Source organism: Triturus cristatus, chromosome 4_2 (assembly GCF_964204655.1).
Source record: "Triturus cristatus chromosome 4_2, aTriCri1.1, whole genome shotgun sequence".
In the NCBI taxonomy this organism is placed as follows: domain Eukaryota; kingdom Metazoa; phylum Chordata; class Amphibia; order Caudata; family Salamandridae; genus Triturus; species Triturus cristatus.
In genome coordinates this window covers 192,244,356-192,258,006 of record NC_140586.1, presented here as the reverse complement: position 1 = coordinate 192,258,006, position 13,651 = coordinate 192,244,356, and the positions used below count along the sequence as shown (strand labels likewise).

The 13,651-nt window shown below is 47.6% G+C and overlaps 1 protein-coding gene across 1 annotated transcript in view; it reads right to left on the bottom strand.

The window, feature by feature from the left end:
- Positions 1-13,651, bottom strand: part of MYH9 (myosin heavy chain 9) — a 318,178-nt gene that overhangs the window by 238,751 nt on the left and 65,776 nt on the right. Inside the window, exon 2 of the mRNA XM_085601113.1 lies at positions 9,894-10,245. Within this exon, the coding sequence (XP_085457239.1) occupies positions 9,894-10,226 (333 nt within the window). The 5' untranslated portion in view covers positions 10,227-10,245. The remainder of the gene's footprint in view (positions 1-9,893; positions 10,246-13,651) is intronic.

Genomic DNA, 13,651 nt, shown 5'->3' with positions numbered 1-13,651 from the left:
TATACCCAGGGCCTGTAAATTAAATGCTACAGTGGGCCTACAGCGCTGCTTGCACAACCCATAGAAGTAGCCTTTCAAACCTGTCTCCGGCCACTTCAGGGCCTGCATGCGCAGTTTACTGCCACAGTGACTTGCCATTGCTTGCCAAATCTGAAACTTCCCTTTAACTACATATAGGTCACCTCTAAGGTAAGCCCTAGGGGCAGGGTGTTGGGTAGGTAAAAGGGAGAGCATGTGCCTTTGTCACTACCAGGACATGCCACACAAATTGCCTATTTGGTTTCTCACTGCTGTGAGGCGGCAAGCCTCATAGGTTTGCATTGGGAATTCCCTGATGTGTTTGTGGTAATTCATAATCTGGAAGCAGTACCATTGCTATGTTTGGAATAGTGGAGAAAGATCCGGCTGATTAGTTTAGAAATACCACTTTTAAAAGTGGGCATTCCTGTGTGCTTATGACTGCTCTGCAGCAGGACGCCAATCAACATCTGTTTGAGACTGCCTGGGGCCTATTTTGTGCATTAAGTCTAGACCAGAGGTCTTCAAACTTTTTTGCTCCGTAATTAGGGTGGTGAGCCTGGGTCCCAACGCAACCACCTTCTGCACTAAAACCAAATAAAAAATAAAAAAATTAACAACCCACAAAAACTCCTCAACTTCCTCAAGGCATCTGAAGGGGTCTCATTTGTAATCTAAAAAATGCCGCCATCCCACATATAGTGCCACCCCCTGTGGGGTCTCTTTTGATGATATCCAAGGAGCTAATTACTTTACTCTATCTCCTGGACTGTTAATCATGCCGAAGGGAGACAGAGAGACAGAGAGACAGAGAGACAGAGAGACAGAGAGACAGAGAGACAGAGAGACAGAGAGACAGAGAGACAGAGAGACAGAGAGACAGAGAGACAGAGAGACAGAGAGACAGAGAGACAGAGAGACAGAGAGACAGAGAGACAGAGAGACACAGAGACACAGAGACAGAGAGACAGAGAGACAGAGAGACAGAGAGACAGAGAGACAGAGAGACAGAGAGACAGAGACAGAGACAGAGAGACACAGAGACAGAGAGACACAGAGACACAGAGACACAGAGACACAGAGACACAGAGACACAGAGACACAGAGACACAGAGACACAGAGACACAGAGACACAGAGACACAGAGACACAGAGACACAGAGACACAGAGACACAGAGACACAGAGACACAGAGACACAGAGACACAGAGACACAGAGACACAGAGACACAGAGACACTCTTTACACATTGCCTCTGGGATAATCCAGATTGCTACACCAAGCTGATGAGCAGAGAGTGATCTTGGGTGTGTAACTCCCTTACTCAAACTAAAGTGGTGGGTTCTGCATGGCTTAGGTGCATACCCTAGCAAACCAGAAACGCCATTTCGAACACCAAGCTACGGAGGGGTGCATGAAGCAGTTTGCAGTAATGCCATGCCAAAAGCAGCGCCATTCTCACCTAGCTCCAGTGTTGTGTAAAGTGATTTTAATCTCTTAACGCCGCGAGAGCCATTTATAACGCCATACCCTCCTCCTCCTCCTCCTCCTCCTCCCCCCCAAATAGTCCACCAGGGTGATGGATATTCAGTGTGTGATTCAGGAGAGTTGTGGGAGGTGCTATAGTCTGTCGGGAGGCCCAACGCTGTTCTGCTAGGAAGACTGTGGGCTGACTGACAAAGTCACCACAGGGGACACCGATAAGAGGGTGGCCCCTTTAGTGCCACATGATGGCACACTGGGCAGCCTAGTGTCCAGAGACCCCTTTGGGGTCCCACGCGTCACTTCCGGCCACGGTTGGGTCGGGGGGTATAAATTCTTCCCCTGCCCACCTGGTGGCCTCTTTGACCCCCTCGCCCTGTCCCCTCCCAAAAACCCTCAAAGTTTCGGGGGTATCATGCCGTCAGGTGTCTGAGGGATGGGCAAAGGCAATAAAGGGCTTTAGTTTGTGACCAGGCATTTGCAGGGATGCAGAAGAATCCCAGCGGATCCACCAAAGGGACTGCAGCGAAACACGTGACAGAACCTTGTAGTCGACACCATTACTGATGGAAGTATCAAGGACCACAGGTGGATAGCAGGGAATGGGCATCTGACTGGTTGAAGGTTCAGCAAGCAGGGTGGGCTGAGTAAGTGGTCAGTCCACGAAAGAGTGTAGTGTCTAATAACAGGCACCATACATATTCCCTCAGACCTGTTTTGACACCATTACTATGTTCGCCAGGGAGCAATCCAAAAGAACTGTAAAATGGTCTGGTCAGTGGGGCGAAGTAATGTACCCTAGAAGAAGACCATGAAGACCACAATGCAAATTAGCAACCAGTTGGGGACAGGTGAACGTGGTCTGAAATCACCCCTAGCTCCCGTGGCATGGAGCTCGGTTGGGGGAAGCGATGGAGCCTGCGCGCAGAAGGGTCATCTGCGCTATGCGTAAATTCACTGAGCAGAGGGTATTTGGCTTCCTTAGACATGGGTTGCTACACACCAAATTCCCAGGGTGCTTTGAGGAAGATGGGGTACATCTGTCCAGTATAAGCATGGACCTGTTCTTGCTGGATAGGGAAGAGGCCCTAGAAATAGCAAGATGCAAGTAGGAATGCTGGCCTTGGTGAAGGGCCCTGGCTGCGACGGTCGCCACACCCAGGGCTGTGGAGGAGTTACATGGCGATCCAGAGGCGGAAAGGTACTCAGGGGTACCCTCTTCAGGAGGACAAAGGGTGCAGAGGCCAAATATCTCCAGGAAGTCTGTGCGATGGACCCTGGGGTGCAACGGCGCCCCATCTGTCCTACGGGCGGTTGGAAACCTGTACAACCAGGGGTCGCTTGAACGCTCTGCCCCTCGTAAAGGGGGGGGGCATGAGTTATATGGTGGACCAATGGTTCACCAGAAGTGGGAGGGGCTATCCCCTAACCACAACCTCTAGGCAACGATTGGCTAAGGCCACGATGCAAGTTGGCCCATCAGGTGGTAGGTCGCGAGGGGTGGCTTGCCTTTGGATCGCCTGTAAGATAACCCACCATGTTGGCATATTTGGTATGCTAATAAACCTGCAGCAATTTTCTCCAACAAAAAGTGGTCTTGTCTGCTTATTTATGCTACCTTATGTTGCCGCGGGAGGGCTGGTGAGTGACCGATATTGGCACTATACCTTATGGACATCAAGAGGGGGCCCCTGCTTCCGAATGATCTTCACCGGCGATAGCGACGGAGCTAAACGTATCTCCGCCCAAGCCAAGGCACTATGGAACAAAGGCCGACCCAGGGTGTACGGCCAGCGGCGGAGGGGAGCAGCTGGCCAGTAGTGTCTGCCCGCATGGTGGTTAGGGGTGGAAGTTGTGGACGTTTCACAACACACTGAGCCATGCACTGACCAGCAGAAACTGCAGACCAAGGCGAAAATTACATGTACAAGTATTTGCGTGGATGTGGCATCATCACTGTGCCAGCGACGGGCAGTGCTGCGCGCATCTTACTTCCTGGTGACAGTTCAGGGTGCCAACTCGAGGCAGCAAGGGGCGGCGCCTCGGAACACCGCTCCGGGAAGTGAAACCTGGCCTGCCTCACCTGGCCCAGCAGCTGTCTCGGGTTACAGTACCCGGAGGGGCGCTCTGTGCTCTTGTTCGAAGCTGGGACGATAAGCGCGTCAGACAGTCCAGCGCCATGATTCTCCTCCAGACAGATGAAAGCGCAGCCAGGGAATGAGAGGGCGGAGTGTACCAGGGTGGTGCCACACGAGGCCCTATCCAGGCACAGAGGCCACAGATGTGATAACATGACACTTCCCAGCGTGGGTATACTTCTCGGCAGTAGTTGATTTGTGAAAAAAAAAGTGCAGATACCAGAAGCTATGCTCAGAATCCGGCGGAATTCAACATAGGCACGAGGAATACCAAGGCTGGAGTCTTATCCACTACCACACACTCCCAGCCACTTTTCTCGCGCTTACAAGTTTTTCCCCTTGGTGATGGTTTTGCAGCCTTTCCCTCCCTCAGTCTTTCCGATCTGTGCATTTTCCCCCTTTCTTGCACCCAGTAAACATCTGACGCGAAAATAAGCGCTGGTCCCAAAAATAGGTGTTGGTGGCAGACCCGGCTCAAATTAAGCTCTGCTTTTAGCTTGTGTACGGCACAAGACGGAAAGGTCCTGGTAACAAGCGCGTCCAATAGACGCTACTAGCAGATATTAGTGCGGCAGGCCAGGCGGAGCTGGGATAGGTCCGAGACATAACCACCGTTGGAGCGTCAGTCCTTGCAGCAGTCCGCTGTCTTCGAGAAACGACTACGGTTTCTGCTGCTCAAGTGTCAAAAGCGTCGGCTTCTCAGATTTCTGTCCAACCATTCGTTGAAACGCTTGGTTGGCAGCCTACGCGCCCTTCGCAAGGCAGACCGCTCATTTGATGTGCGAACGGACGAGCAGCGCAGCGCCACCACATTCTTCACCGCCGACGACTATAAATTACCTCCATCTTCCTTTAATTGCCAGCCGAGCTGCCTTCAACTTGCACAGCGTTCCCGTTTAAACTAAAGCCCTCAGTGACAATGCAATTAAAGCAAGCTGCAAGGATGGCGAGGAGTCTGCCGCCAGTGTGCAAAACGTGGCCTTAAAGCGGGCTTTGTGCGAGTGGGCTTGGGGAAAACAGATCCCCTGGTGTATCACACAAGACCAGTGCGTGAGGACACAACCTCTGCCACTCCAGGAGTGTCTAGGACTTATACTGAAGGGATGGGACCAGGAAACCGAATGACAAACCCCATGACCTGCAAAACTACCACTATCTACGTTAATATTAAAAAAACTACACCTACTGGAATTGTTAGGACAAAGTATTTATGTCAGACAAAATCTGTGTACAAGACATTCAGACATGGCACCGCACTGAAAACAAGCATTAGCAATAGGTCTCGCATGTACAAAACTCAAATGGGACACCTACTGCATTGCAAATGTTGGTTTATAAAAATCCCATGCGTCGCTTTCACTTTACTGTCGGCAACCACCCTTTTCCTTAAACGTGCCATATCTAAAGAAAGGGGCGCGGACGCCATTAAAATGAAAGCGTGGTATGGGACGCTTTTACAAACTGTACTGGTCTGTCAACTTGACATTTTTGTGGTTATAAAAACGCCCCATGCCCGGTTTCACTTTAGTGGCTGCCTCGCCCCATTCCTTAGACGCAGCTTGTCTAAGAAAAGTGAAAGTGCAGCAAGGGGCAGTTAAAAAAGTTAAATGCTTAATAAAAACGAAACGTGTGGTCACGTTTGGTGCTGCAAATAAAGCAAAGGCATGGCCGTCACTGCATGAGCGTGCCTATGGGGGAAAAAAAGCAAAGGGGGGGGGGGGGGGGGGGGGGGGGGGAAGAGAAAGAGTGTCCGCAACAGCGGGCAGAAAACCATTCAAGCAAATAGTGCTCAGAAGCTGTAATTAAAGCCTAGCAAGTAACACATGTGACAGGGGGTATCCTTATGGGAGGTAACAAAATGAGATGGTAGTACTAAGGATGGACTGCCAAGCCTATTGACCAATAAAAAGTCAGTGCATAAGGACACAAGCCAATGAAAAAGTGCAGAGAATGGGTGGAGCTTCAAGTCCATACCAGAATACAGCATGCCACAGAGCAGCGCATGCGATGCCCAGGCTCCACCTAAAATATATAGTTCGTTCAGCAGCCATCATGTATCAGGAGCAAAGAATAACTTTGCTTACTATGTCACTAATGTATCAGTTATGATAAATTGGCATCCCCATAAGACAAAGACAGGTCCACGCAAAGTATTTTATCTGATACCACTTCCGTAACCCTGTCCACTCAGCAGCATACCATTTTGTAGTGGATGGCTGTCTAGCCTCCATTATAACATACAATCTAAGGAGCAAAGTCGCCAGAGGAACTCTTTGGAATTGAGGGATAAACGTTTCCTCCCCATCGGAGCGTGTCTGTACTGTAGCCGACCTCCTTCACTTATGCCACGGAGGAGTCGTGAACACCATGGCTCTCACCCCACCGGGAGGCTGTTGACCATCACTGGAGATAGTCAGATACCGGGTGTCGAGCATGTCTGAGGGAGTGGCATTGTTGGAAAAGCATATGCAAATGTCATACCAATGCAGTGCCAAAGCATTAAGTGTTCTGGTTTTAACTCCCATTTGAGACATATGCATTTTTTCTGCTTAAAACAATGGATTTAACACAGATCTGTGACTGCGGGTTAATGTTTATATAGTTCAGTATTCCGTCCATCACCCAAAGTGAGAAGGGGGCACCCAGACGTAGGCTCACTGTGCCACTGGATTCAAGCTAACCTGGCTGATTAGGGGTAGCTTGGGGATGCTGGTTTCTGGTCCACGGAGGAACTGGCTTGGCAGCTCAGGCTGGACTGTTCCCATGGGGAGCAGGGTCCACACTGGTTTGCATATAGCTTGGTTCAAACTGGACCGACATGGTGAGCAAAAAAACAACGTATTTAACCCAGATCTGTGGCTGGGGTGAATGTATTGGCCAGCGTTCCATCAATCAACTGCTTTTTTTTTGCATTTTTTCTTAAAGCAGCCGCACTGGTCACCTGGCAAGTGAAGCACCACTATCCAAATCTTTTGCTAAAATGGCCTGCACCCATCGTCATAATGTGTAGCACTGTCACTACTTGTTTAGGTAGTGTGCCACAGTTTCCATTAGTACCACTGGGGATCTTACTAGACTTCAGTTTTGGGAGCTCTGAGGGCTTGCAGCTGTCCCAGATGTACACAGCCCCACCCTGTGGCCTGAAATGCAAACATGCTTTGGTGTCCGGACTGTCACTGCTGTGTTCATGATGGGCCGCACCACAGAACTGATCTGCGACGCAATGCGAGATTTTTTCATGTGGATTATAAAATCCCAATTAGCACGAGATAAAGCACTTGAATGACCTTGCTGAAAACAATTCCCTTTTGCACAACCCAGAAATAAGTAGACCTGAACAGGCGGTTGTGTCAAGTGCACAACCACCAATAACCCAGCTGTCCAATGTATCCCTTAAGGTAACAGTGGATGGGTAAACCAAACTTCACAATACAGAGTTACCACAACAGTGTCCTGGGATACAGAAAAGGATATTTTTAGATCCACTGCCACCAACAAGTCCTTCTACTCTAACTACAGAAGGACATCCTGCAGTAAGGTGATCCGAGTCGTGTCTTCGGGAATCTGTTAAGGACTGGAAAACCATGAGTTTTGTAAAGCAAGGTCCTGTTTCAGAACTAGATTACACAGAGTAAACGCTTCTATTTTTCAGGGTTTCAGGGACTACTTCTATTCCCCCCCCCCCCCAATTCTTTGCATCACAGCCCTGGATTTTGCTGTGTTCCTAAAACTTTGCTTGGCAGCTCTATTAGCCTCCATCCCCCAAACGTCTACACACTGCACATGCTAACTTTGGAAGAAGTCTTAAGACTGGTCACAGGTAGGGAACATAAAACCCACAGGCTGTTCAGGGCTCCTTGGTGACAGATACTGGAGGATTATACACTTTACAAGTAAGCAGGGAAGGAGCAAACTGAAATCCACAGACCCCAAATAAGACTGGAATGGGCTTTTCCGGAGCATGTACAGACAGGATTAAGTGCAGTAAACAAGGCAGGATGCTCAGATTAGTCTTCAGTGCTTTCCTGAAAAGGTTCTCCATTCCTGGGCAATACAGGGACACTCGCGAGTAATCCAAAATTCCTGCCATCAGCTGATGCTGATCATGCTGTACCCCACAAAATACAACCTGTGCAACTGGGGTAGAGTAATCCAAGTAGCTTTAAGGTTCTTGACTCTCAGAAGGATAACTTGCAAGTTAAGACCAGCTCATTCTCGATCCAATGAGCTCATGGCCTTTCAAGCCTTGATGAGTTTCAAGTAGCAGACAGCAGCTTGCCCTGACATTTGAGCTGTGGTCTCCACATACTTTCAAGTATAATTTCTTATAACTTATTGCTCCTTTTTCCTGATGGTCTACTACACAGAAGATGATCAAGTTGAAGCAAACAAACTGAATTGCGACCTCAACAAGGCATTGTTTGAGCACACTAGCGAAGGGCCCACGTACCTGTGCTGCATGCAACACATCGCAAAGCTTCCTGCAAAAAGGGAGACACTCATCCAGTAACTGGAGGAAGAGCAGTGTCAGAAGATAATGAACACCGGGACACCAGCTGCCACGGGGTGAAAAAGCCTAACCGACTGGGAACCAGTACCCAAAGGCAGCAACGAAGGGTTATTTCAGGTGGCTATTTACTGTCCAAGCTCAAATTAACAGACTTCTGCTTTCTGGAGCTGATAACACCACAGCTCAGAGCAATCCCCAAAAAGCAGAAGTACCCAGTGGAGGACTGTAGACAGCAGTAACTAGTCAAAGCTGCGATCAAGAAATTGCACTCAGCCTTGTCAGAGGGCGTAGGTTTTCTCCAACACAAATCCTGATGCAATAGTTTCAGGTCTGCCTTGTGGATGGTTTTCAAGTACTTCAGCGATGATACTCACCACGCACGGGCTCATGCTAAAAAAAACATTAATCTTAAAAGGCTCAACTTAAGAATTTTAAGATCTAGTGGCTAAACCATTGACTTCGGAATCTTGGATTGTAATGCACATGCCTAAAATCTTGTGATTCGAAGCACATCAGTCACTGTTTCGAAAATATTGTAAACAAGAAATGCAATGGTACAAACATGCTAAACAAATATACAATTCAAACATTTAAGATCGAAGTCATTGCATCCTGACCCCACTCAATGGGCACTGCTTTGAACCAGTCTGCCTAAGTTCGCAGAAGATAAATACAACCTAGAAATATGTTTAAATAGACAATTAGAAAATAAGAAGCCTATTTCTACATTGGTGTGATCTGGATGGGTGATGGCGTCGTAATGTGAGTCCCCGATGGCCAAATCCACCATGCCAGATTTTCAGGATACCAGCTGTGTAAACAATTCAGATTTAAATCCATTAAGTACACTTCTCATGTGGCCATCGAAAACGCTTTAAAGCGCTGGCGCTCCCTGCTCAATGTTAAAGCCTTGGCTAGTAGTCGAGAGTAGGGAGTGCTTCAGTGGCATGGAGCCAGCATGATGCACTAAAATGGACGCACCTTGAGGGAATTAGGAAGGTGAATACACTCTTGACCCATGCCCTGCTCCGGTCATACACACTGTATGCCTCTTGCAATAAACCTTCAGTACACTAAAAGTAGTAATAAAAAACTATAAGACAGACGCTGCACACAAGAGCCTCTAATAAAAACAAGTTTGTGCTACTCTACAGAAAGCCCTACTCACACACCGGTTCATAGGACTAGGCCTGGGTGGGGAACTGCTCAGTTTGCAGAGTTTTCTGCACTCAGCGCAGCTCAGAGTGCACAAAACTTCCCACTGCGTAGGGGAGGTATTTCCCTGTTCGCGAACGGTAATCTGGCGAGCGCGAGCTGCTGCTAGGGTAGAGTTTCTGCCCGAACTACAGGAAGATCAGCGCAAACAGCAGTTCACACTGCACTCCAATTGCGAAACTTCAGAGTACTCACCTCACGGAGTTCTGCGTAACAAAATGCCGCAAACTACACCCAGGCCTGCATAGGACACGTACCCAGCTTGCATAGCACAGCTCTATATGAAAAGCCCTCGCTCACTCATCATGGTCCTTTAGGAGACACAATGCTACGCACATCTCTACAGGACTCGCACAGCGCTTGCTCAGCATAGATTCAAACCCACTCAGACAGAGCTATGTATAGAACCCCTTCTGCACAGCTCTTTGGGATGCATATTATTTAGAACCACTCTGTCAAAGTTGCAATGATTGAGTAGTGTACATTGTACAATTTCCACCACACACACAATTGGTTGACGCAGTACTCACATAGATGAGGCCGGAGTAGTAGCGCTCCTTCAGGTTGTGCAGCACGGAAGCCTCATTGAGGCAGGTCAGCTCCGCCATGTCCTCCACCTTCGAGAACTTGGGAGGGTTCATCTTCTGAATGTCGTCCTTGTTGACCTTCACCTTCTTGCCATTTTCGGCCAGTTCCACAATGGCCTCCTCGCCAGATTCCTCCTTCAGATAAGCCGCCTCGAAGCCCTGCTTTTCTGAAGGTATCCATACTTGCTTCTTCGCTGCCCAGTCTGCCTGTGCCAGAGGGTTGTTGATGTAGTTTCGGTCTACGAACAGATACTTCTCCGCGTCCCGCTGTGTCATGGTGCCCTACTTCAGCAACCTGAAAAGAGAAGAGATCATTAAGGCTTTGGTGCAATGTGATCAAGAAATCAAGGTACAAAGAAACTGACACCTGTCCAGAGCGGCAAGTCAAAAGTACACAGGACTGAAAGCTACAACCCAGTTACCAAAAAGGTACAAGGACAAGTACAAGAGACTATTCGACTAGAGCAGAGGTCTTCAAACTGTGGGGCGCGCCCCCCTGGGGGTCCGTGGATGTTTCCAAGGGGGGCGTGAATGTCTCTGCAATTACATGTAAATGAAGATGGCCTGGAACTGCAGCCTTATCTGCTGCATTTCCTGGCCGTCTTCATTTACACGCAGCCCAGAGTGCTGTGAAGGGAGGTCACGGAGTGTCAATAAGTTGCCTAAAGGAAAAGATCTAACTAGTCTGAGTATTTTGTTTTTTTTCCGCTGTCAGCTAACTGTATATGAAATAATGAACAAAACGATTCACTGAAAAATAAAATCAAGTTGCATTACACACCATCTAACATAGGCTGCTGCAAAATGATGCAATGTTTGAAATAAAAACACTTTCCTAGAATATATAGCCTTTAGTAATAAGTGATCAGACTGTACCTAATGTAAGCATTTTCTGAAGTATAACACCCTTACAATACCTCTAAAGAAATTGCTGTCACTTTGACGCATTAAGCAGGGCCATTGAAATTGTGGTAAGAGGACCACATTATGCAACGCAGTTGATTAAATTATGCAAGAAGAAAAGGTACATTATGCAGCATAATCTGACTCATTTTGTGGTTAGCTTTATTTCATTTTTTTCATTTTTAGTAATGGTAACTGAGGTGAAATATTATACCTCATTAGTACCAATTTAAGACCCAAACATATCAATAAGCAACTGCAGGATGACCAATCAAACTTTATGAAGGGCATTATACTGCTCTGGAACACATGTCACCAGCCACGTTTTACATAATTTTTGATCCCTTCGAACTAGAATCACATTTTTTTGTTAAAATCTGCAGATGATGCAACAGATGGGTTATGTAGCAAATGCGATAAATCCATAATGCAGAAAACGCTTCTGCCTCAGAAATGTACAATTCCAGTGGCCCTGGAATTAAGTGACTAATCAATTAACGGCTGGTAAGAGGATGTAGTGTAACAGGCATACTGGCCGACCTTAAAGCTGGGGAACAAAGTTTGAGTCTTGACAGGAGGCTCAAACATCCTGTGATTCTGTATTGCAACTGGTGCTCATGTAAAGTGCTCCGATACCTTCGGATTGAGTACGCACTATATAAAATGCAAAAAAAAAACTGGTTTCTTCTTTAACTGTTTGCACTACCACCCCACCCTTGCTTTCAAGCAGAGGTACTTCAAAGTAGGCACTAACCATTCAGTGGAAGTTGTTTTTGTAAAAGGTAAGTCCAGGGGGTAGCAGGGAGGAAGTCAGCAGGGTCTCATTCAGATGTAGAGCTCTGGTCCTCTTGACCCCTGGGACCTCTGAGTAATGGTCCAGGAAATAGAGGAAAAGAGTGAGATTCATAAATATAGTCAAGATGGCCCAGAAGAGAAAGCACTGTGTGAGGGTTTCATTTTTATGGTTACAAATGGCCAGAGAGCGCTTCCTCAGAGAGATACCCCAAGGAAGAGGACGTTCTAAGGGAGCTTTTTTTATATATTAAAAAGGGCCATCTATTAGTGCAGCAGGTAACGCTGTCAGGTGTGTAAGTGGCCACTGCTGCTCAATTATGGACGACTTACCATGAAGTGGAGTGGGTGCCCATTTTTCTTGTTCGTATCAGAGCCCAGGTTACCCTTGCTGCTTTTTAACATAAAGGTGCAGAAAGAATCACTGGTACTGCAGGTACAGTGGCACCAGGAGCCAGAGGTATGGAGAGACAGCTGAACTTTAATGCGGTTTACCATCCTTCCTTTTTAGCATTCGGGCGCACTGTACACTTGTCAGTGTTGATTTGGGCCTCCATGCAATAGCCCACAGGAGGGGAAAAATTAATGTAGTGGATACACCTTTGTTTGGCCTCAGATGGCAGAGAAGGGTGTGTGGCTAGATAGGAGTCCATGTTTTTAACAAGCGGCAGAGGAGACTGTCCTCTTTGCAAGGTAGTAGCTAACATTAGTGAAGCAGGTTCAGCCACACTGGGGCTCAGGGGTCAGAGTGGCCCACTAAATCACAATTATGACTCACTTTTTAAATGGTGCATGGGAGCTTATTCTTTTAACATTAGGACCAAGGGCACCATTGCCGATAAAGGAAGACCACATGTGGGAGCTCTTTCTGAAAGGGCCCGTTTTAAGATTAGAGTGAGATGGTCCGGCATAGTGGCGAAGGGGTATAAGAGGCAGAGGAGATCGCCTGCTACTCAGGACTGAAGTCAATTGTACAGCAAGTGTAGTTGCTTTGAGGTCCAGTAGTGTGAGGGGCTTACAACACCTCAATTATAGGGGGCAGTATTTTGGGGTCAATAACTTTGATTCATTTGCTGTTTTCAAAGTCTCAAATTTAGTGTGGTTCATGAGCTATCAAAAAAGTACTCCTGAAATGATTTCATACTCCATGCCCCCTACGCTCATCCCTTTCCCCCTCACTCACTCACCCAATCCTTGCCGTAAAGTTGGAGGGGGGGGTTGACATTAAAACATTTTGCTTAGGGGGGCTCAGAGCAAAAAAGCTTGAAGACCTCTGGACTAGAGCATCAAACAAAAGAAAGGGATAAACCACCAGAGGTGAACAATCAGCATCTATCAGAACTGGTGTGGGGGAGTAGAACAGAGCTCACCATAAACAGTGCACTTTTATCCAGCTTGGCTCTCTGCCAAGTTTGTGGTAATGGCACCAACTCCAGATGGCTGTCGCAACAGCAGAGAAAAACACAAACAGGACACCAGCAAAACCTACAACCAGGAAGCCAATGAAGACAGTCCGCCATGTCAGAAAATGCAAGCATCACTGCACAATTGTTCACCACAAAAGACTAATAGCTTATTTTATAGGGTCCCAAACAAACAGGGCATGAGTGAACAGACAACACAATCCAGTCACCCGCAGCTTCATCTTCAACATGAGAAAACGCTGTCTTTACGATCACTGAACAAAGAAGAATATATGTTGTTACTACGCATTCCGTTGCAATGCACGCCTTAACCACGCATGCGTTACAACGGAATGTTTCTTCGCATTGCCTTTACCCCGCTTTTTCTTTTGGGGGGAGGGGGGACGGGGGAACCCCCCCCCCCAAGCCCCCTTTTTTTTCTCTTTTTCTTAGGTCTTCGCCGACACCAAAGAAGGACTGACGCTTTTTTTTCAGATGAGGAAGACGTTGTTCCGTGATGACGTTGCATGCGTCGTAAAGAAGTCGTTGAAGCTGTGAAGATGTTTACGAGATAAGTGTACCGTTGTAAACGTAGTAAAGGCT